Genomic DNA, 24399 nt, shown 5'->3' on the forward strand with positions numbered 1-24399 from the left:
TTCCAGTCCTTAATTTGGCTGCAATAGTGTATCAGTCATTAGATTTGCTTGAGACATTTCTAAGCCACTATAAGTGAATGAAGGTTGTGAGTTGGTGTCTACTTATCAAAACAGAAATAAGCGAGCTTGGTAATTATGCCCTAGATTGTGTTTTCAAAAGTTACAAATGAGAAAATTTGTAATGTATCTCTTTCTTCTTTCTTTTTTGTTTCCTGATAAATAGTTTATATTGAATCTCTTATGGAAAGTAATAAACAACTCTTCTAAATTTTTTAAGCTTGCAACAAATGATGATGACAAAAGTCAATTTAGTGCATCAGCCCTATATCAAGTCATTTTTAGCTACAGGCAAGCTAAGATTGTTAAAGGGTTAATAATCAAACTAATCATTTAAAGTCAACTGCTTCTCCCTTGTATTGAAGCATAGCTGAAAGTGTTATTATATCACAATCTGCTTCTCTCCTAAGAGTAATTTTATAGAAGTTGAAGCCTCTGCCTCATTACCTATTTTTAGGGAGTTCATTGACGACGCCCGCTCACTTTTTTTTATCTTTAAGTTGCCTATCTTTTCAAAATCGACCTAAAAGTTGGAGACTTCTCTTGAAACTGATATTGCCGAAGGGTAGTTCCAAATTGTAGGTGGAACTTGGAACAAGCTGTTGGTTGTATTGCAGCTGCATTTTTTGAAGCATGATGTTACTGTGGTGTTATAATAAACTATGAATTGGGGTGGCATAGGAGGAGGGTATACGTAAAGATAGTGTTAAATTTGGTAATCTGAAATGGGTGAAGTTCTCTTCATTATGCCCTAATATAATAAGCTTAAATAGGTTGCCATTTGTCTACCAGTGACAATTGTATGTGCATTTTATTTTATTGGCCTTCTGATGTTTTATGTTGTAGGAATGTCTTCTCTGATGATGGTACATCTACCCCAACTGATGCTGCTTTGCTTCCTGTCCAGGCAAGTATATCTTTGTACATATACTTGAGAAGCTCCTCTTGATGCAACGGTCAGAAGTAAATACTTGTAGTGGAAGCTACTTCTTGTAGTTTAAAAGAGTCGGTGATTCCATGGCAAGTGTGGGTTGTTGGAATCCTTTTGCATTCTTTTTGAAAGATAAAATTGGTCTCATTTCTCGTCCAGTTGCTATTAGCTTTCTCCTGGTATTTATTGCAAGAAACAGAGCAGTTTTGAGCCCGGCATATATCATTTGTTGATGCTAAATCTTTTTAAGTAATTTTCCGTGCATTTAATTTTCTTTTGTTGGGCTCTGTACCTGAGGTATAGTATGCACCGGTTCTGCATATCGTTCTTGTTGTCTCTGCAAATGCAATTTTTTTTTTTTGGGTTGAGCTCTGTACCTAAGGTGTACTGCATTCAAACTATCTGCATGAGCGATGCTTATTATTTTCCTTTAATTGTGTGATGCAGGCTATGTCAAGGTATGTTCGCAGGGAATGCAACTGTCTGTCATTGACAGGTACTAATTCCGCCTCAAACAAATATTATGTATATATCAATTTATGGTAATGATAGTTCTGGAAATTTATCTCATTACAGTATGATGTTTTTATTTTGTCAGATAAAGAAGCTATGTTTTCTGGAAACTTCATGTTCACTTCATTGGGAAACACAACAGCTGATAAAGTGTAATGAGGAGAGAGATCAAAGCCATACGTGCTCATCAACAGCACCAAAATTCATGGTAGAGATCCAGGCCTTCTTATCAATGACATTATAAGAAGAAATTGCATATTGCTAAGCAAGAGATGTGACGTCCACTATTCTCTTATCTTTAGTAAACTTAGTATAAATCTGAAGCTGCTGGTTTTTTTGTTCCCCAATATGAAACTTGGATGAAAATATCCTACTGTCAGATGCTGATTGCTTTGATTTTAAATCATAAAAATAATATACGAGAGTTCAAGATTTGGATTTATGGAAGTGCAGCGATATGTAATTCTGTTTTGTTTCGGGGAAATGTAGGAGGAATGGGTTTATAGCTTAAATTTATCTGGGACACAATTGCTGATAATTATTTATGTCAACTCTGCTATAAGTATTCTTACTACTTGCCCCATGCCTTATTGATAGGGAATTTCTGGAGTGTAATATCTTCTATTCTTTAGTTCCCTCCCCTACCAGACTCTCTAAAAACACGTATTGTTTCCATGACGCTTATTCTGGTCTGTGTATTTTGTTCGACTGGCCCTTTCTTTCTCCTTTTAAAGAGGAGCTTCTCCTGTATAGTTATTGGTCAAAGAAGTTTTGTAATTCTAAGGTCTCTCAAAGAATAGTCACTCTTTAGGATGGGCTTTTTTCTATCCATCTAATGTCGTCTTTTCCTTTGTAGTTTTCTTGCATCATGGAGTCCCTTGTTGGCTATTAGAAAGCCAACAGCTGAGGATTCTTTGCTTTTGTTCGGATGTCTAAAGCGCTAGTGAAGTTTTACAGTTTGCGGTGCATATAGTTTTACCATCTGGAAGAGACGTGCATGTAGTTTTACCACGTGGGAGAGAAAGAAAAGTTCTCATCTATTACTTCTACTATTCTCCATTTGTAACAGAGGCAGCTTTTAAAGGTCTGTCCTCAATCTTTTGGAAGTGTGCAAAGTACTGTGTAATCCCTGGAGTTATGGAATCGAAGTTAGGAAAAATAAAACAGCTTTTGTGAAATGAAAGGATTTGTTTGGGTTGGTAGGAAGAGATTTAGGAGTAGAAATGTTTTTAGCTAGAGAATCGGAAGGGATTGATTTTGGGGTCCAGCTGGAATTAGAATCTGATATGAAATGTAAATATAAGAATATTGCTAAAAGATTGTAATGTGTATTTTAAGATTGTATGGTTATATAAATTTCCCAAACTCTTTCAATTTGCACGATTGTCCTTATTCGGGGTGGTATTTAATGTTTGTCCCTCAAATTGTTGGTCTTTAATTTTTGCCATTAGCCTAAAAACTCATGGATTTCAAGGTCAAATTCTCGCTCAGTCAAAAATTGAAAAAAAAAATCACAAGACAGAATTTTGGATTCGCAAGGTAGATTTTGCTTGCAAAACTCTACCTTAAGGCAGGCTTTTAAACTCTGCCTTGTGAATCCAAAATTTTGTCTTGCGATTTTTTTTAAAAATTTTGACTGAGCGGACATTCGAACCCGAAACTTATGAATTTTTAGGCGAAGGATAAAAATTAAAGACTAAAAATTTGAAGGGCAAAAATTAAAGACCAGTGGCTTTGAAGTGCAATCCACGCAAAAAGTGAACTTTTGACCCTCCAAACCAGGCTGGATGAGAAATATAACTACTGAAAGTGGTTACCTGGTGGTGTCATTTTTACATCAAGAAATTTTACCAAACTCTTTCGAGATTTATAACCCTCCAAACCAGAATAAGTGATGAAATTGAGTCTAACTTAGGCCTCATTTGTTTGCACTTATTGGAGGTCTGAATCTGAATAGTTGTCATTAAGTGCATTTGTTTGCATTAAGATCTAAGCACTTATTGGGTCTGAATAGGTCTTAATCAATAAGATCTTGAACCAAGTCTTAATATTATTAAGAGGTATTTTTGTGTGGAACTTTTTTATCACTAGCCCCAACCCTCCACCTCAACCCCACCCCCATCCACTCTCCACTTCAACCCCACCTATCCACCTCAACCCTACCCCACAGCCACGCACCCTCCCTCCACTCCAACCCCCCACTCCCCACCACCCCCACCCTACCACCAACCCCAATCCCACCTCACACCACCCACCCCCACTCCCCACCACCCACCCCCACTCCCCACTCCCCACTACCCCCACCACCAACCCCACCCCCACTCCCCACCAACCCCTTCATCAACCCCTACCCCACACCACCCACCCCCACTCCCCACTACCCCCACCTCCCACCACCAACCCCACCCCCACTCCCCGCCAACCCTACCACCAACCCCACCCCTACTACCTCCTGCCCCTCACCCCAACCACCCACTCACCCCTCCACCCCCACTCACCACCCACCACGACTACAAAATATTTCCACCATTACTAGTGAACATAAATATTTCATTTTTTTATTAAATTTGTATTTATTTTCTACTATTTAGCTATTTTTTAATTTGAATTGTAATATTTATTATGTTTAAATAAACATATTATGCACATTCAGATATTGAAAAACAAACAGTCTTAATCATTCAGTGTTCAGACCTAGAGACAACATCTTAATGATTTAGATGTGCATTCAGATTCAGACGTCTTAATCTTAATGAAAACAAATGAGGCCTTAACCCTAAAAACTAGTTTATTAAATGTGAATTGCCCAGGATAAAATTGACATTTCACCCGGAGATGTGGGACAATTCAAACCCCTCCCTCCCATCGTCATGCCTAATTGGATGTGGATAACATAATATGAGAATCCATCAATAGGATGGGACCAATTTGGACGTTTTTATGGTTTAGAGAAGCCCCATACGTGTGGACTATGTGCAATATTTTTCCTATTTAAAAAAAAAAAAACCACGTAAGAAAAGAAACGCACGAATCACGATACTTTGGACAAAAACGAATCTTATTGGCCTGGTCATCCATCCACCAACCATTGCTTCTCTAACCAGATTTCCTGTCCTGTCACACGTATTTACAACTAAACTATACGTATTCTTTATCCCCATTCCATTGACTTCATTACTTCACTTGCAAGTTTAAGTACCTATATAATCTTCATTTTTTCTGAATTCTTCCTCTTTCACTTTTTATCTTTCTTGAAACTCGCATAAATAAGGTTACCCTTTACAATTTGAAGGTTTTTTTTTTTAATCTAAAATCAAGAAAACCCCATCAAGAATCTCATTTTATTCCATTTGTTTCAGTATTTCACAGATTCTTGAAAATTGGAAGAATTTACTTCATACCCAAGAATGACAATTTTGAGAATTTTCATTTTCTTGGTGTTGTTTAGTTTCGCCATTGGAAATGAAAATCTCAACTCCCATGTGTTTCCTAGGCCATTAATTATCGAGTATCCTGAAAATAATGAACCCCAATTGAAGGAATATGATGAACTACTTCAGTTGAAGTGTACAAGTTGGAGGTTTGCTGTTGAAGCTAATAATTTAAGTCCATGGAAGACTATTCCAGAGGAATGTGCTGATTATGTGAGGCAATATATTGTGGGTCCGGGTTATAAGATGGATATTGATAGAGTTTCAAATGAGGCTGGAGAATATGCTAAAAGTGTGAATTTGGGAGAAGATGGCAAAGATGTGTGGGTTTTTGATGTAGATGAGACTTTGCTTTCTCATCTTCCTTATTATTCTGATCATGGTTATGGGTATAATTCTTTGACTAATTTTCTTTGCAGTTTTTTTCTTAAGGGCTAATAGCACATTTGATCTCTAAATTATTGATAAATTCTTATGTTAGTCCTTATAATATATTTGAGCCCAGGGCCTATCAGACACGGCCTCTCTACCGCACAAAGGTAGGGGTAAGACCTGCGTACATCTTACTCTCCCTAGACCCCACTTGTGGGATTAAATGGGTACATATTTCTTTAGTCCTTATGATATACGACTACATTTGACCTTCAATTGATTGAAATGTGCACGTTTCAGCCTTTTGCTTGTGAATATTCACCAATTTACCATGATTGTCAATTGTTCCACTATTATTTACTTATGTGTAATGTTAAGTTTGTATTGTTACTCTATATTTGACAGTAATATATTCTAAAAATAGTTCAAATATGACATATTTCTTATATAAAGGAACCAAAAACACGAATTTCAATTGACTGAAGGTTGAATATGTTTAATCAGACATCACATGGACTAAAATCTGATGTTACCAATAACTGAGGGATCAAAATTGCTATTATCCCTTTTGCTAAATTTCTACTTATGGTACTCTTAAACATAATGAAATTTTTTCCTGTCCAGTCAAAATCCATTATGTAAAATAAGATAGATTGAATATCTGTTTGGCTAATTTCCATTTTGAAGGGGAATTTCTCTATTTTACTTGGAGTTACGGTTCTGCTTCTAAACAATTTTTGATATATACTGTTCATGAGATTTCTTAGTAAGCTAGTGGTGATTTGTGTTAATTTCTATATTGTAGATTGGAGGTTTTTGATAGCGTGGAATTTGATAAATGGGTTGAGAAGGGAACGGCGCCAGCCTTAGGGTCCAGTTTGAAGCTTTATCAAGAAGTTCTGAGTCTGGGATTCAAAGTTTTCTTGCTGACTGGTCGCAGCGAAAGACACAGAAATATTACGGTGGAGAATTTGATGAATGCTGGATTCCATGATTGGCACAAGCTCATTCTGAGGTGAGTAAATGAGTATGATTATATCAATAAAGTTGGCTGATTTCATTCTTGGTGATAAAAAAAAAAAAAAAAAAAACATAAATGAGATAGGAAACATATTCAGAAAGAAAAATTTGTCTAAAAGAGTTTTCGAACAACCATGCCATTGCTTATCAGCTAATCCTGTATTAGAGTTCCTTTTTTGTCCCTACTAAGACTTACTATGTATGAAGGCACACTGTTATATATATTCTCAGAAGGACCACACCAAGTCCATCAAATGAAATCAGTAAAGCTTTGCTTCTTCTTTCACATGTTTGGTTGATTGCTGAAGTTCTATTGTGTGTATACTCTTGAACTAAACTGATAAGTTAACAGCTGGAACTTTGTACAAATATTAGGTTTGATACCTTTTCCAGGATCCTTCATCGATGAAACATTACTCTCTAAAAGTTAATGCATTTAAAATGTGTGTTTCAGAACCTAACTCTAGAAACACGTATCTGACGATCTCTAATTTAGGGTCTGGCTTCTAAGTTCTGAGTTTGCTGCTTGCTTAATTACATGTATTTGCTTCAAGATCGTACTACATTATATAGTTTCTATGAATAACTTAAGGGAATCCCCAATCAGGATGTGCTTTGTGACATAGATGAACAAATGTTGTTAGTAGATTAAGTCCATATGTTTTTCAAGTTGAATTAAACTTTACCATACTGCAGACCTTTGTAAATCGTCTTAAATAAATGCTATGCATAATTACTTATCCCACATATGACATATCCGTCTGATGCCAGATGATGTTTAGCATTAGCATGTATATCGTCTTTCTTGTTTTCTTGAATGACACCTGGTCAACTTTTTATTTTGTCTGAATTCTTAGTTTTGTATAATAAGGATGTTCAATTTGAAGTCTAAAACATTAATGTCGATTCTTGGTTTGAACATGGGGGTTAGGGCTTGTGGGAGGGAAAAGTTACGTACTTTGTACTATCTCAAGTGGTTGCACTTAGCACTTTAACATGTTGCATATCTTTTTTTGTCTTCTTCTCATAGTCAGGATCAGAACAATGACAGTTCTACTGTATCATGCTTTTCTAAGTAATCTGGATAAATCCTGAGTAAAAATTTGGTTAATGATTGTATGCAGGGGCTCAGATGACCATGGTAAGACAGCAACAACCTTTAAATCAGAGAGAAGAAATGAGATGGTAGAAGAGGGGTTTCGAATAACGGGCAATTCTGGAGACCAGTGGAGTGATCTGCTAGGTTCCTCTATGTCTAATCGCTCATTCAAGCTTCCAAATCCCATCTACTACATCCCCTAAAGTAAATATTGTATCTAACTAGTAGGCTGGTGCAACATGCCAATGATTTTTTTACTGGCTAATGGCTATCTTATAAATAACGGAAATGTGATTCTTGTGATCCGTTGAACTGGATTATTGATGATTCAATTAATGTAGACAATTGTGCATAACCACCATTTCCATCTCTGCTCTCTCTCAACAACTCTTAATTGTTTTTTTTAGTTCCACTGCTGTATCATAGCAACGTTATGAGGTTGGTGAATTTTAAGAAGTTTGCTGCATAATGTACTGCGTTTTTCCCCCCCTTTTGCAGCCTTGGTAGTATTTGGCAACTAATATATATGTGGATTACCACGAAACACATATAATCCATCTTCATGGTCTTAGTTTAGTGAGGAAAAAATACTGATAAAATGTCCTGTTTTTTCTTAAATTTGTTTTATCTTCTTCGAGGGATAGATGGATGGAAACTAAACTGAACTGCTTTTAATCCTACAAATATTAAGGTATAAGGTGGTGAATGGAATACCTTTACAACATCACTCTGTCAGACACAATATAGTTTGTGTAGCATCCATGTATTTGTTGAGAGTAAATGTAAACGGGTACCATATTTGCCAAGTCCACCTTCGTTGTTTGCAGAAATATGCAATAGAATATAGTTGCATTAGATTCTGATCTCTTGCATAGTTGCATTGATCTTGCACGTTTGGAAATAGATCCGATATTATAGTTAGTTTCAAAGTCGTAAGTATTAGAAAACGTAATACAGAAGATATTATAATTATATTACATAATATTTGTAGAACATTGACATAAAAATATAATAGTGTAGTTTTGATGGTAGTTTAAGTCTGTAAAATTTTCAGAGAAATATTCTCCATATACATGTTTGAAAATATATGCCATGAACACAAAAATATATGAAGAAGAACACAAAGATGAAGGTTTAACAATACGAACAATGAACACAGGATTGAGGCTTGAAACACGTGCGAAACGCTTTCCTAAAAATGATATTTGTTCCCTCTCCTCTATGAGATTGCTATGGGATTGTGCGCAAATAGTTTTAGTGGATATGACTAGCCTATGGATTACTGCACTAAACAAATATTGAAGAAATTCTATTGGAAAGCAAGAACTTAAAACTTGATCTTTTGGAATCGGAGAACAAAGAGTATTTTGCGGAAAAGAAAATTCTGTTGAATTAAAAAAAAAAAAAAAGTTACATTGGAATGTTAAGAAGTTGGCTTTAAATAGAAGTAGTGGTAACCAAAGAATGAAAGGACACAACCTTTCATTTAAAAGACACCTTTTCATTATAATACTTAATTTAATTTAAGCAAAATTCCAACAATTCCCCACTTGTTTAAATATAAATTAGGACACAAAGATCAAGCTATGTTCACGCATAGAGTAATGTATCTTTCGATTTGAACATTACCTTAGTACAATGTCCCAAGACGAAATCGAATCCCATGTAGCATAATAGCTTTGAATATGTTATTCCTTGTGATAACATCGGTGACATTACACACATAAATATTTCATTCATGCTTTCCACTCAAACATGCTTAGAACTTTTATGGCCATGTGCTATCCAAAATTCATGAACATTAATGAGAATAACTCCACTTCTCAATTGAAGCGGCACCACTTCTATGTTCATATAGGTGAAGTTCTTTCAGTGTCTTTGTCACTTTTGAAACACTTGTTTCTTGAACTGGACCTCATTAAGAGTATAAGAACTCAACCCTCTAATTTGGAACAATCAGTACTAGTATATCTCTTAATTTAGTACTAAACATCCATGTATCAATAACTTGTTGTTACCCTTTGAACTCATAACTATTGATTTAATAGTATTGGGTAGGGTTGCCATTATTGGTGGATCTAATAAGGAGTTTTAATTTAATCAACTCGGGGTTGGTTTTTCACCATAATTACTTTGCCTTCCTTTTATTTTTATTTTTTTTAATTTTATTTTTTAACCACAAATATGAGATAAATAATTCCTTCTTGAATTAACTTGTTCACATAATCATGTTGAAGATTTATGTGATTGATTTCACATAGTATATTTATATACTAGAGTTAAAGGGGCTTGACTATCACAAAGCTGAGCTCACACTTTGCAAAATCATGGAATTTCTAAAAAATACCCTTCAACCACTCAAATTCTTATGCGAATGTGTCTTTGTTTCTTGAAATTTAAGAAATTAAATCTCCTCCCGAAGTAAACATCCAAACTTTTGTGGATTTGTTTCTCGATAACCAACTTGTATTGGTATATCCTTGCAAAATAGCATGAAACTTAGAATTTCTCAAATCTTTAATTTTCTAAAGAAAATCAAGAACTTGGCTATTGGCCCTTCCAATAGCTCTTGCTTACACAAGTTAAGCCACAATTCTTCCATTAACTCGATCCAGGATCAAATAGTGTATTGACCTCTTTATGTTTAAGTGTCTAAATTTATTTAGCACTTTCTCAATGTAATAAGATTAACTCAATACATAACCCCCACTATTTTATTTAATCTTGATACCCAACATGGTACTAATTTATCTGTGATCATTCATTTTGAAAGGAAGATAGAAACCTCCTCGTTTCTATTATGTTCTTCGTATCATTGTTTGTAATAACAAATCCACTAATTAACTAGCATAAAATAATACTTTTCATAAAAAGTCACAACCTTTAAGTATCATGAATTAGCACAATTTTTAAATGAAACCCCTTCATGAAAGAACACAACTTTTCCACTTTGAAGGCACAAAATAATCTTCTAATGTTGATGACTGATCAAAAGCCAAATACCCCCACACTTTGAACATATCAAGTGTCTTTTCATATCACATTTAGAGACAACTCAATTCACTAACTTATGTTCTTTAGATCTCATATTATTAACAACTTTCAAGTATAGACATATACTTGCAAACAATATAATATTTTATATCATCCTACAACTTGAAAGTAAACTTCACATATGATCTTTTACAAGAATAGCAAATCACAATGATCACCATAAAAAAATGTTGTTCATACAATTAGTAAGCATTTCAAGATCATCACAAAGCAAGTTATCTACCCTAACACTTCTATCAATTGTGTTTTATCAAAAACGTAAAAGGGTAGACATTCATAAATAAATAATATGTCAAGTTAAAGAAAATAAAACCCAATTTTCGTCACTTATTTCCCTTACAGCTGTTTTTTTGTAGCATTTGTGGTTAGTGGAGTCTGCCTAACAAATGACAAGGAGGATTTAATTTCCCACTCTCACTTGGACTTGTCCAATGTACGCTCAGGAAACCAAAAAGTGAAGCGCCACCAAACCTTAACCAACTGAAATTCTCGATTACCTCTAAACAAAACAAAACAAACCACCACAAGTGATTACCCCTAATTCTTCTAAACCAATTTTGAGAAATTTCAACACTCTTATTATACTCTGCCAATTAGAATATGACTTTCGTCGAACAATATATATCATGAACACAAAAATATATGAAGGTTTGATGATACGAACAATGAACACAGGATTGAGACTTGAAACACGTGCGAAACGCTTTTTTAAAAATGATATTTGTTCCCTCTCCTCTACGAGAGTGCTATGAGATTGTGCGCAAATAGTTTTCGTGGATATGACAAGCCTATGGATTACTGCACTATACAAATATTGAAGAAATTCTATTGGAAAGCAAGAACTTAGAACTTGATCTTTTGGAATCGGAGAACAAAAAGTATTTTGCGGAGAAGAAAATTCTGCTGATTAAAAAAAAAAGTTACATTGGAATGTTAAGAAGTTGGCTTTAATTAGAAGTATTGGCAACCAAAGAATGAAAGGACACAACCTTTCATTTAAAAGACACCTTTTCATTATAATATTTAATTTTATTTAAACAAAATTCTGACAATACAAATTTTATACTAATAACTAACGGGATACAACGTGCAACACACGTCCCGAGAAGATACAACGTGCAACACACGTCCCGAGAAGCTAATATTACAACGTGCAACACATGTCTCGAGAAGCTAATATTACAACGTGCAACACACGTCTCGAGAAGCTAATATTACTATATAAGGGTCAGTTCAACTTTTTTGTAGTACTTAGTTGGGGACTTTAGTTACATTACAACTAAGTCTTACCAACTAAGAGGTTCCTTCTTCCAAATCTGCCTCATATTTGTCTTTTATTACTTCATCTACTATAAGGTGTTATATAAAGATTAAGCACTTTCAAGTCTTTTTTGGTAATATAAAATCCCTTAGACTAACTTTTTTGAAGATGATGTAACATATACTTTAACTTTTTTCATATGCCACATTTTTAGTCTTACTATATTTCTTTATTACTTAGAGTGCCACACTCTGACTACGCGGTATGAATTCATAAATATATTTCTTAATATAAATTTACATTTTAAAAATTACATAAAAAGAAACTATAATCCAAACTTGATGGAATGTTAAAAATATTGAGAACATCTTTGAAAAATGTAGTTAATGAAATAATTTCTTAGTTTTTCGAGCAGTAGTAATGTCAAACTACTTATCATAAAGAGAGTAATTTTTTTTTTATTTTTTTTTGTGATTTTGAGTATCATTATTTTTTAAATTTTTTTGGGGGAGGGGGGGGGGGGGGGGGGGAGGAGGTAAGGGGGTAAAAAAATGTTAGACAATGTTTGTTAGCATAGTGAAACATGGTTAAATGAATCATGCAACATTGAAGCTTCATTTGTGTGTGAGAAAATAATCAAAATATACATTTTATAAAATAATGTCCCACTTAAACTAACAAAAAGAAAAAATGTCATTTTCTCATTACATAACTTTAGAATGTAAAAGGAAAGTTTAATTCTATTGAGAAAAAGAATTAATTTTCTTCATATTTTCAACATACTTTTTATAACTTAAATGAATTGACACCTACAAATATTGTAAAGTATAAAATTTTATTTAAAAGTTATCGTTGTTTTATAAGTAACCTCATCAAAATCTCAGTAAAAAATAAATGTAGCATATAGTTGATGTCTCTACAACCAAATTATTTTTCTTCTTTTTGGAAGAAAACGTTATAGTTCATAATGAATGTTGTTAATCACACATATCCTATAAGTAAGTTGGATTTCAAGAAATTATCAAAATCTAAAATTTAAATGAAATTCAACAAATAACAAAATATAAGAGATTTTATGTCATGTAAATGTTTAAAGGTAAAAAGAAAGTCTAAAGTAAGGACAAAAGAAATCTATGTTCAATTTAAATATTAAGTCTTTTGTTTTTAAAAATTTGCAAAGACTATCGAACTAAATTTTTAATAACTTAATATAAAGAAAATGATTTTTTTTAATAAGTAATTACAAATGTAACTTTTAATTCTAGTTTTGGGTCCGGGCTTAGCACGGACAAACAAATAAGAGACAATTAATGATTATTTTTCTTGAATATTGATTTGAATCGCGGATCGCACATGTATTAATGCTAAAATTATTATAAATAAATAAATAAATCAATTATATTATTTTATTATAAAATATTGGGAAAATATATTTGCACTAACTTAAGAAAACTCCCATTCAAAGAGTTTACCTCTTGCTATTTGGCTTTGTACATCCCCTCCGACTCGTTACGGGTTAAGCGGTGCGGATCGTGATTTCCTTTTTTGACAAATAATGCTTAAATGGGGTTGTTCTAGATTAACACCATTTCCTTGTAACCATACTCACAATCACTTTCTTCTACCAATTTCTTTCATTTCTAGCCCTTCTCTTCCCATTAGGCTGACCAGAACTATTACCAGTAACCAAAATAGCAACTATATTCCTTTATTATCATACACTGACAGATTAGCAGTAAGAGCTCACTCTGTATCATCAACATCACCAGCACCAACAATGGTTAAAGCCATTAGAGTTCATCAACTTGGTGGCCCTGAGGTCTTTCACTTTTATCATCTTTTTCCGTATAATTTAATTTATCTTTAGTTTTAGTAAAAGTTTTAATAATTTAGGTTAATGGGTGTGTTTAGAAATTGATTCTTGGTTAGTCCTTTAGCTTTGAACTTACTAGACTTTTGTTCATTGGTTCTCTGTAATAGTAAAGCTTTTTATTCATGATTCTACACTGATAATCTGTGGGTTGGGGCACTTGATAGTATTTTGAGGACACCTTATTTTTGTCCCTAATTTCTGATACTATGTAACAGGAAGGAGGATCATGATTATATTCTGCTAAAGATATTAGTTTGTACTTTTATCCTCTGCTGTCACATTCATGTTTTTAAAGTAATAAACTTAATTCATGGATCTTTCAATTCTTTGGACAACCTAGAGCCCGTTTGGATTGGCTTATAAGTTGCTTATAAGCTGTTTTCAGCTTTTTTGAGTGTTTGGCTGGCCAGCTTAAAGTCATTTTGTGCTTAAAATAAGCTCAAAAAAATAATTGGGTCCATTTAACTTAGCTTATTTAAAGCAGCTTATAGGCATAAGCCCATCCAAACAGGCTCCTAGTAGCCTTTTCTCAAACAGTGTATTTGTGTTAAGAAATTCATTAAATATGTACAAATGTTGAGTTCAGAACCCAATGATTAACAATTGAAGTCGTCGTTTTAAAATTCAGAACTCATAAAGTTGAAATCCTGGCTTCACCTTTGTTTAGAGGTAGCGGGAGAATAAATATTAAAGACAAGGCCATTGTTTTGTAGGTCCTTAAATGGGAGGATGTTGAAATGGGAGAACCAAAGGATGGAGAGATCAGGGTGAAAAATAAGGCCATTGGTCTCAACTTCATTGACGTATATTTCCGAAAAGGGGTTTACAAAGCTCCTGCATTTCCTTTTACACCAGGTGCTTTTATTTCCTTTGTCTATTATTCTATATAATGTTTAAGGATCTCTTCACGAACTTCTATGGTTGGAAATGTTGTTCTACCGGGGAAACATTTTGTGTGTTATATGTGTCAAGATCCTATTTTTAAATGAAGATAAAATTTGAGTGAAAATAACGGAGGTTTCTAGAGAGAGAAAGTGGGAGAAGAAACCCTTCTCATTCTATTCAAAATCAGATGAATTGTCTTGTTCTACATGGGCCAGCCTTACTTATATACAATTGGGCCTTTTACCCGGAAATGAAAATTGGGCCTAAGCTAATCTAAGCTAAACTCATCTGTGTATTACAAGCCTGGTATATTACATACATATATGAATGAATATCAAATAAATACATCAAGGAAAACAATGGCATGCTCATGTAGGATCCTCTATCTCTGAATGTATATTTGTTACTCCAACACCCCCTGCAAGTTGGAGGGGGCCTGAACACCCAACTGGAGTATCAGCTTGTGGTGAAGCAACCCAGTAAGAGGCTTAGTGAAGATGTCAGCTAGTTGAGAAGAGGTGGAAACATGATGGAGTTCAACCAAGTCTTCATTGAGCTTAGTTCTGATGAAGCGGCAGTCCACCTCTATATGCTTGGTCCTCTCATGGAACACAGGGTTTTTGACTATGTGAATGGCAGCCTGATTATCACAGTAAACAAGGATAGGAGCAGACACAACAACAGTGAAATCAGCAAGGAGCCTTAACAACCATACTAACTCAGCAACAACCTTGCTGACAGACCTGTATTCAGCTTCAGCTGAGGATAGAGACACAACAGGCTGCTTTTTAGCCTTCCATGGGAGAAGAGAGCCACCTAAAATGACACAAAACCCAGTGACGGATCTTCTAGTATCGGGACATGCTGCCCAATCACTATCACAATATGCAGAGATGGAGAGATCAGGAGAGTTGGAAAAGAAGACACCAACATCAGCAGAACCTTTGAGATATCTAAGAAGGTGAAGAGCAGCTTTCATGTGAGAGTGAGTAGGCTTTTGAAGGTATTGACTCAAATGCTGAACAACAAAGCACAAGTCTGGCCTAGTATGAGTCAAGAAGTTCAGTTTGCCTACTAAGCTCCTGTAGGACTAAGGATTAGGCATAAGATCACCCATGTCAGCCTTCAACTTTACTGAAAGATCCAGGGAACAAGTGACAGGACTCACAACATAACATTTAAACTCTTGGAGAAGATCTTTGATGAACTTTCTTTGATGCAACAACAAACCAGTTGGAGTATAACGCACCTCAATCCCCAGAAAATAATTCAAAGTTCCCTGGTCCTTGATTCTAAACTGAGAATCCAAGAAGGATTTGAGGGCAAATATTTCAGGCAGATCATCACCAGACAGGATTATGTCATCCACATAGGCAGCAAGGAAAACAACGGATGAAGAAGTCTTTTTGATGAACAAAGAATGGTCATTTGGTGAGTGGGTGTAGCCTCTTGAGCAAAGGGATTGTGAAAGTTTGGCATACCACTGCCTAGAGGCCTGTTTCAAACCATATAATGACTTTTGAAGATGACAGACCACAGGAGGAGAACCAGGAGGACAATCAGTGGATAAGCCAGGAGGAAGTTTCATATAGACCTTCTCATCCAAGTCACCATGCAAAAATGCATTGTTGACATCAAGTTGGAAGAGGGGCCATCCTTTCTTAACAGCTATAGCAACCATGCATTTAACAGTTGAAAACTTAATGACAGGACTAAATGTTTCATTGAAGTCCTCACCCTCAACTTGGGTGTCCCCCCTAACCACCAACCTAGCATTGTATCGTTCAATGGACCCATCAACCTTATACTTAACTTTATAAATCCATTTGCAACCAATTGGTTTCTTGCCAGCAGGCAAGGGTACAACAGACCAAGTATTGTTTGCTTCTAAGGCATCAAACTCAACTCTCATGGTAAGAATGTGGTTCTAGTGCAACATTATTGAGAAGAGAAGTAGAACAGATGGAAGTAGAACTAGAGCCACTTAAGGATGGGGGAAGGTCACACACAAACTGTTGAAGATGAGAAGGAAGGGAGTGAGATCTGCCAGATCTTCTAGGAGGAGGAAGTGTTGAGTTAGAAGGAACTGAGGAGGATGGAGATGATGGAAAATTGGTGGGACCAGGAGGGATGACAGAAGGGCAATCTGGGGAATCAGGAGGAATGATAACAGGTGGGGTAGGCTTGGGAAGAGAGGAAGAAGCAAAAGGAAAGGTATGCTCATGAAAGACCACATCCCTAGAGATGAAAGTGAGTTTAGTAGTCAAATTGTAAAGTTTGTACCCCTTCTTGGTGAGGGGGTAGCCTATGAAAACACATGGATCAGCCCTAGGTTGCAACTTATCCCTGTCACACTTATGGACAGTAGAGAAGCATAAACAGCCAAAAGTTCTGAAATGAGAATAAGAGGGAACTTGACCATGAAGTAGTTCAAAATGGGTTTTGTTTTGAAGTATTTTGGAAGGAAACCTATTTATGAGGTATGTGGCTGTAAGGACACAATCCCCCCAAAATCTAAGGGGCAATTTAGACTGAAATAGTAGGGCCCTGGAAGTCTCCAATATATGCCTATGTTTCCTCTCAACAACACCATTTTGTTGTGGTGTGTGAGGGCATGAGGTTTGGTGCACTATGCCATGGTCTAAGAAGAATTGACTAGAAGAAGTGCCAGAACCTAACTCAAGAGCATTGTTGCTTCTGACAACTTGAACAGAAGCACCAAACTGGGTTTTGGCCATGGCAATAAAGGCTTGAAGTAAGGGAAAAGCATTGCTTTTGGAACCCATAAGGTGGGTCCAAGTTGCCTTAGAAAAATCATCTACTATGGTTAAAAAATATTTGCAACCATTGTATGTGGGACTGTTGTATGGTCCCCAGGTATCCACATGGATGAGTTGAAAAAGATGGTGTGACTTGATAGAACTATCAGGAAAGGCAGGCCTACTCTGTCTAGCCATGGGACAAATGGAACAAAGGAAAGGTTGCTTAGAGGAGAATTGACATGGAGTGTCTTTCATTCTGACAAAGGGCATATGCCCCAATCTATTATGCCAAAGGATTTCCATCTAATTTGTATCACAGGAATCAGTACATGAAGCATCAGAAAAACTAGAAACATTAGGATGACATGCAGAACTAGATGCATTAGAAACATAAGGAACAGCAGAATTTGAATGACAATTAAAATCAACATTGGAAATACTAGAGAGAGTAGGAGTTTGGACAGCAACAAGGGAAGCTTGCAAGAGCTTGTAGAGTCCATTCTTCAGTTTACCAATCTCCACTGGCCTCTTCATTGAAGGGGCCTGCATTATGCATGAAATCTTGGTAAATAGAACAATGCAGTCTAACTGAGAAATCAGTTGGGACACTGAAATGAGGTTATATTGAAAACTTGGTATGTAAAGAACATTATGAAGTGTGAAGGATAGAAAATGAAGGGAACCACTGCAGGTCACCTTGACCTTGTAACCATTAGGAAGACTGACTAGATAAGGGATAACTAGAGGGTTGATGTCAAAAAGTACGTCTATATTGGAAGTCATGTGATCAGTGGCCCCAGAATCTATAATCCAGGTGCACTTATCTACTTGAGTAATCATGCATGCACCATAAGACACCTGTCCTACACACCTAGGGGATGAGAACTTACCAGCAAGACTAGCAGATGCCATAAGGCTAGAAGGAAAGTCTGAGATGTGAGAGTTCTGAAGCATGAGCATGACTTTTTGACACTGTTCCTTGCTCAGACCAGCAAGCATAGAAGAAATATCCTCAGAAATAGCAGGAACAGAACCAGGTGATGAGTAGTGGGTATGTGGTGTATCAGGAGTTGAGACCTCAGCATTGGCAGCTACTTTCTTACCCTTGGGATTAGTGAATTTAAAATCTGGTGGATACCCATGGAGTCTGTAACACTTCTCCATCAAGTGTCCCATTCTTTTACAATTGGTGCAATAGAGTAGGGACCTGTCCTAATTAAAACCAAACCTCTGATTGAAAGGTTTGTTGGAAAAGGAATTTGGAGAAGATTGGTTGAAAGTCTTATTGGGATGCTGATTGAAAGTATTGCTGTTAGAGTATGAATTTGTGGTGTTTTGATTGAAAGGTTTGTTGGGATAAGGGTAATGTCTTGGTCTTTTAATGAGGTTTGCATGAAAAGAGGCAGAATCATTTGAGAATTGAGCAGGAAAACTAACTTGTCTTTGCCTTTCTTCTGAAGAAGGATGTTATATGCAGAGTCAAGAGATGGGAATGCTATTATATGGTTGGTACAGAGGAATCTGAGCTCATCCCAGAGCTTTTTGAGTTTGTTAAAATAGGAAGCAATATCTAGAGAACCCTGACTAGTGGATGCAAGTTCCTTTTTGAGTTCAAAAATCTTAGTGCCACTAGCAGTTCCATACCTATTGCATAGTTGATTCCATATGCTCTCAGCAGTGTCAGAGTACTGAACACTTTCAGCTATATCAGGGATCAGAGAGCTAGTTAGCCTGGAGATAACCAAATTGTTGCATCTTTCCCACTGCCTAAGCTGAGGAGAATCATCAGCTGGTCGTGGGCAAGAGCCATCAATGAGGGCTATCTTGTTCCTAGCAGATAAGGATACAGTCATATTACGTTTCCAACCACCAAAACCACTTCCCGAGAAAGGAATAGGAACCAAGGATACATCAGGAACGTCTGATGATGACAAGTAAATAGGGTTTGAGTAATCTATTGCATTCGAATTTGACCCAGATGCATCATTTGTGCTAGTTGTTTGACTAGGGGTCACCATTATCGATACTCAACAACCAAATACAGAGGTGTCATTGAAAGAAAATAGCAATATCAACACAAGCCGCAACACAAAATTGCAAAGAACAGCTAATTGCGCAATAAAGAAAACCCTAGTGACGAACCCTAATGAGTTATAAGGAATGAAATTACCAGCCGCCTTTGAAAACTGAGACGAAATACCAACAACAGATGCAGTGTATCCCAAATGACGAGAAAAGAAAACTCTCGCAACCGCTTGATGACTCAGCACCAATATCGATGCAACGAAGATCAAAATTGTCCCCAATATTGGTGTAATGAACACCTCAGATGAATGAAACCACGATTCCGACGAGTAATATAGAGATTCCACTGACAAACACAAGATTCCGGCAAAAATCTTGCCGGAAAAATGCAAATCTGACCTAAAAGGATTTTTGTTTCTCACTAAAATTGATAAAAGTAAGATGGATAAACGAAGAATCACACGGAGAACTAGAATCTCCGCTCTGATACCATGTTAAAATTGTGAAGGAACTCAAAATTTGAGTGAAAATAACGGAGGTTTCTAGAGAGAGAAAGTGGGAGAAGAAACCCTTCTCATTCTATTTAAAATCAGATGAATTGTCTTGTTCTACATGGGCCAGCCTTACTTATATACAATTGGGCCTTTTACCCGGAAATGAAAATTGGGCCTAAGCTAATCTAAGCTAAACTCATCTGTGTATTACAAGCCTGGTATATTACATACATATATGAATGAATATCAAATAAATATATCAAGGAAAACAATGGCATGCTCATGTAGGATCCTCTATCTTTGAATGTATATTTGTTACTCCAACACACCCTTGTCTAATAGAGTCTGCTGGTTCGGGGCATCATGTAATTTGATTATCTTCTGCTGAATATGATTAGCTTTGGAACATCATATGCAAAATGATTACTACGCCCTACCACTCACAGTCTAACTCGTTATCCACCTTAAAACTAGTTTTTCAGTGCTGCTAATTCTGCCATTTAGTCAATGATTCAGGGGCAGTAAAGAGGCGAAGTGAATTAGATGCATAAAGATTCTGCTTGATGACGAGACTGATCCTTATACTTATCCACAAAAAAAAAAAAAAAAAAAAAAAGGCAGGGCCGTGCACTTCTCATTATCACCATTACATAGTGCAGTTTTTGTTTCGTCTAGAGAGGGATTTTTTTTTTTGTGTGTATCAAGTTATCAACCGTGTGTATTTTATGGTTCAACCTCTTTTCTCATCTCTTGGGACTTTTAGATTCTAACATTTGGAGTTACAGAAGATGATACAAGCATTTCTTTTATAAGGTATAGAAGATGATAGAAGCATTATTTAGGTAGCATTCAAAGCTAGAATTAAATTCTTTATGCCAGGTATGGAGGCCGTAGGGGTTGTAACAGCTGTTGGTCCCGGATTGACTGGGAGGAAAGTTGGAGATATTGTTGCATATGCTGGCAGTCCAATGGGTTCATATGCTGAGGAACAGATCCTTCCTGCTGATAGAGTTGTGCCTGTTCCTCCCTCTATTGACCCTATTGTTGCAGCATCCATACTTCTCAAGGGCATGACTGCTCAGTTCCTACTGCGCCGCTGCTTCAAAGTACGTAAATCGTAGTCTTACAGAAGCCAAGTTTCCTTTCGTCTTTTTTTCCATCTGTTCCTCCTTTTGTTGAAGTAGACATGCTTATTTATAAACTAGATGATTTGGATTATGTAGTACAGAAGGAGTCCGCAACTCTTACATGGGCATGATTAAGTGTCTGCTTTATGACTTGTGATGTTTTTCCCTACATGTTAATCAATGTGATCATAATATAAGGACAATTAAGGGAGATACACAATACTATTTGATTATCTCTTATTATTGGAAATTCAATCTTTTAATATTGATTGCAGTACTCATGGATGATTAGCAATTAGATGCATATCCCGTTCCTTTATCCATATTCTCCTTTTATTAAGTAAATCAATCTATTTCTTGGTGATCCAGCAGGTTGTTAGGTCCTATTGCTTTTGAATAACTGCATCGTGTTTCTCATAGTTATTGCATGAGTATCTACAACTTGAAGAAGTAAAAGTCAAATCCCCAGTGGTATGTCCGTTGAGGGCTAGTAATGTAAATGGGCTTGCCACAGATGATTATGGATCTTCTCTTCTTTTTTGAAGATTTACAACTTTTTAATTTCATCTGAGAATTTGTTTCATACGAATTTTTTTGAGATAATGGAAGACTATGTATCCTATCAGTATTACACAGACATGAGCACCATCCTTACTTCATTTTTGACTCCGGGTATCAGGAAGATCTGTCTTCTGGATGGCTATGATCCTTCTAAAATCCTGATATTCTCACTACCAAAGCAACTTTGGAGAACTGTGGAATGGCCGATATTCTTTAATTTCCTGCTGGTTTAATTGATGTTTGCAGCTAGTTAGTGAAGCAGAAAAAACATCAGAAAATTTAATAAATAAATTGAATGCTTGATTATGGAATACATTTTGAAGGGGAGCCTTGGAGTAACTGGTAAAGCTGCTGCCATGTGACCAGGAGGTCCCGGGTTCAAGCCGTGGAAATAGCCTCTTGTAGAAATGCAAGGTAAGACTGCGTTCAATAGACCCTTGTGATCTGGCTCTTTCCCCGGACCTCGCATAGCGGGAGCTTAGTGCACCGGGCTGCCCTTTTTTATTATGGAATACATTTTATTATGAGTGCATTGTTTTCTAATTTCTACAAGGTTAAGTGGTTAACATAAAGTATCTCCGCTCTCCCCTGATCGGTGTCAGGTACCCCATAAATTGAATTCTTAGAGATTTACAGAATCCCTTGGGTTTCCCCGGCCATGGGAAGGGGGATAAAATGCTTCTAAATTAAGCTTGAAAGTTGAGGCAGTCAGAGTTTATAGAATAGTGCGCTATAGATCCAACATGCTGAACGTTAACCAGCTCCGCTTCCCTGATCAGTGATTTCGTAACCCTACTAACTGAATTAAGAGATCACAAGCAGAAAGGAAAAGAAATGTCCTTTCAATGATTTTGGCATGTAATGTTTGTGCAACAATTGGAATTTTCCATCTTTATAGAATTTTATCCATCCATTTCCTTTTTAGTTGAAACTTTATATCTTTCAAATCCTTTTTGGTTGAATTGCTTTTGTCTCTTAATTTCTAAATTGCAAACTAAGATATAGCTTCCTTACTTTCATCAAATTTATACTGTGTTGCATTGTGTTACAGGTTGAACATGGGCACACAGTACTTATTCATGCTGCAGCCGGTGGAGTTGGGTCCCTATTGTGCCAATGGGCAAATGCCCTTGGTGCTACAGTCATTGGGACTGTATCAACTAAAGAGAAGGCAGCCCAAGCAAAAGATGACGGCTGTCATCATGTCATAATCTATAAGGAAGAGGATTTTGTTACTCGGGTCAATGAGATCACTTCTGGCCAAGGAGTTGAAGTTGTCTATGATTCTGTTGGGAAAGATACCTTTCAGGTATTGACATTTAAATTCATTATTTATCGACAAGATAGTCCCATAAGAGCTTGGAGAAAACCTATGCTTTCATCAGAATTGTGAAGTTTGAGAATGAACAAGAAAACCATGGTTTCATCAGATAGGGGTGACCAGGATTAGAATGAATTTTGTTGCCTTTATTTCCCCTGTCGCTGAGTAGCCTTTGATTAGGAAATTTTGCTGTGATCAGGGATCATTAGACTGCTTAAAAACTCGTGGATACATGGTGAGTTTCGGGCAGTCATCTGGCTCACCAGATGCGGTACCTTTATCAGCTCTTGCAGTGAAATCGCTATTTCTGACGAGGCCTACCATGATGCATTACACAATAATGAGGGATGACCTACTGGAAACTGCTGGAGAGGTATTTGCAAATGCTGCATCAGGTGTCTTACGTGTCCGTGTCAATCATACTTATCCATTGTCTCAGGCGGCACAAGCACATGCTGACCTTGAGAGCAGGAAAACTTCTGGATCAGTTGTGCTGATTCCAGATGGTGCTCACTAGTAGTCTACTGCCAACGTGAAAGGTCGTACATACGGAGTTGAAGTTTAAGCTGAACCATAATAAATGCTTATGTACATTCTTTGTTGATCTTCACTTCTCATTGTGTTGCAATAGTGAGTTGTATTTGCCCAGTGTTGTATTGTGATGCTGTTTTCAATTTCCAGCAGTGGAAGTGAATAAGCATCCGATATTAGTTCCTTCAGGTTCTTCCTAGCTCATTCTGAGAGTGATAGCTGATGTAGGCTCATAATTGTCGGAGAATCTTAGTCTCTGTGTGTGATTGTGTGTCATTAAATTACATAATTGCAGGTGGAATGATTTAATGTCATTAACAAATAGTTCTACTGATTACTGTTCTTTACCAAAGTCCGGCAAGTTTTAGAATTTAGGTTAAGTTGAGAACGGCCCTCCTGCCCCTGGACCTCCCCACAAGTTAACAACAACATATCCAGTGTAATCCTCACAAGTGGGATCTGGGAAGGGTAGGATTTAGGCAAATTTTACCTCTATCTTTTGAGGGGATAGAGAAGCTATTTTCGATAGATCCTAGGCCTTCATGGCTCAAAAGAAACGTAGTCGATGCAAGAAAGCAAGAAAGATGAGTATGCAAAATATCAAAAGAAACGTAGTCGATGCAAGAAAGCAAGAAAGATGAGTATGCAAAATATCAAGATAGAACACAAATTGCTGATACGCATGTGGGTTTATCTGTTTGGCAATTTCCAGTAGTAGTAGACTGGTGGTCCAATGTGTAACGAGAATTTGGAATTGTAACTGCTATTTAGGCCCCGTTTGGACATGCTTTGAAACCTCAAATCAGGTTTCAAACCATGTTTGGACATACAATTTGGATATTTTAAGTTGTATTTTCTTTTATAGACATAAAAACCCCACAAATTGTGAAAACTATCAAAACATTCTTAATTCTTATACAATCTTACCAAATGAGCAAATCATAGTTTATAACAAAATTAGTACACTATTAGAAGGTTTTTCTAAAATAGGCAACATCAATTAATCAAATTTTATTTCTATAAAATCGAAAATTTAACATGAATAGTAATGTAATTACTATTTAGTATAATCTTCCCACATA

The 24399-nt window shown here is 36.2% G+C and overlaps 3 protein-coding genes across 5 annotated transcripts in view; all 3 read left to right on the forward strand.

Moving 5' to 3' along the window:
- The window catches only part of LOC132638608 (uncharacterized), a 7826-nt gene extending 5883 nt beyond the window's left edge, over nt 1–1943 (forward strand). For all 3 annotated transcript variants that reach the window (XM_060355433.1, XM_060355431.1, XM_060355437.1), the window contains exons 6-8: nt 904–964; nt 1436–1484; nt 1587–1943. In XM_060355433.1, coding sequence (XP_060211416.1) covers nt 904–964; nt 1436–1484; nt 1587–1657 — 181 coding nt within the window. In that variant the 3' untranslated portion in view covers nt 1658–1943. The remainder of the gene's footprint in view (nt 1–903; nt 965–1435; nt 1485–1586) is intronic.
- Nucleotides 1944–4593: 2650 nt separating this feature from the next.
- On the forward strand, nt 4594–7794 carry LOC132638631 (acid phosphatase 1). The gene is made up of 3 exons (XM_060355446.1): nt 4594–5321; nt 6110–6319; nt 7449–7794. Exons 1-3 carry the CDS (start codon nt 4909–4911, stop codon nt 7624–7626), a joined length of 801 nt encoding a protein of 266 aa, XP_060211429.1. The 5' UTR covers nt 4594–4908; the 3' UTR covers nt 7627–7794.
- Nucleotides 7795–13210: 5416 nt separating this feature from the next.
- Nucleotides 13211–23651, forward strand: LOC132638641 (uncharacterized). Its single transcript, XM_060355454.1, has 5 exons — nt 13211–13557; nt 14325–14466; nt 20657–20883; nt 22517–22774; nt 22986–23651. Exons 1-5 carry the CDS (start codon nt 13294–13296, stop codon nt 23301–23303), a joined length of 1209 nt encoding a protein of 402 aa, XP_060211437.1. The 5' UTR covers nt 13211–13293; the 3' UTR covers nt 23304–23651.
- The last annotated feature ends 748 nt before the right edge of the window (nt 23652–24399 follow it).

Source organism: Lycium barbarum, chromosome 1 (genome assembly GCF_019175385.1).
Source record: "Lycium barbarum isolate Lr01 chromosome 1, ASM1917538v2, whole genome shotgun sequence".
NCBI lineage: Eukaryota > Viridiplantae > Streptophyta > Magnoliopsida > Solanales > Solanaceae > Lycium > Lycium barbarum.

Bases quoted from the DNA above. Each gene is read 5' to 3' on its own strand.
- LOC132638631 (XM_060355446.1), top strand. From the start codon at position 4,909: ATGACAATTTTGAGAATTTTCATTTTCTTGGTGTTGTTTAGTTTCGCC. The intron at 5,322-6,109 runs GTATAATTCTTT...TCTATATTGTAG, and splicing joins TATTCTGATCATGGTTATGG to ATTGGAGGTTTTTGATAGCG. The intron at 6,320-7,448 runs GTGAGTAAATGA...GATTGTATGCAG, and splicing joins TGGCACAAGCTCATTCTGAG to GGGCTCAGATGACCATGGTA.
- LOC132638641 (XM_060355454.1), top strand. From the start codon at position 13,294: ATGCTTAAATGGGGTTGTTCTAGATTAACACCATTTCCTTGTAACCAT. The intron at 13,558-14,324 runs GTCTTTCACTTT...ATTGTTTTGTAG, and splicing joins ATCAACTTGGTGGCCCTGAG to GTCCTTAAATGGGAGGATGT. The intron at 22,775-22,985 runs GTATTGACATTT...TGCTGTGATCAG, and splicing joins TTGGGAAAGATACCTTTCAG to GGATCATTAGACTGCTTAAA.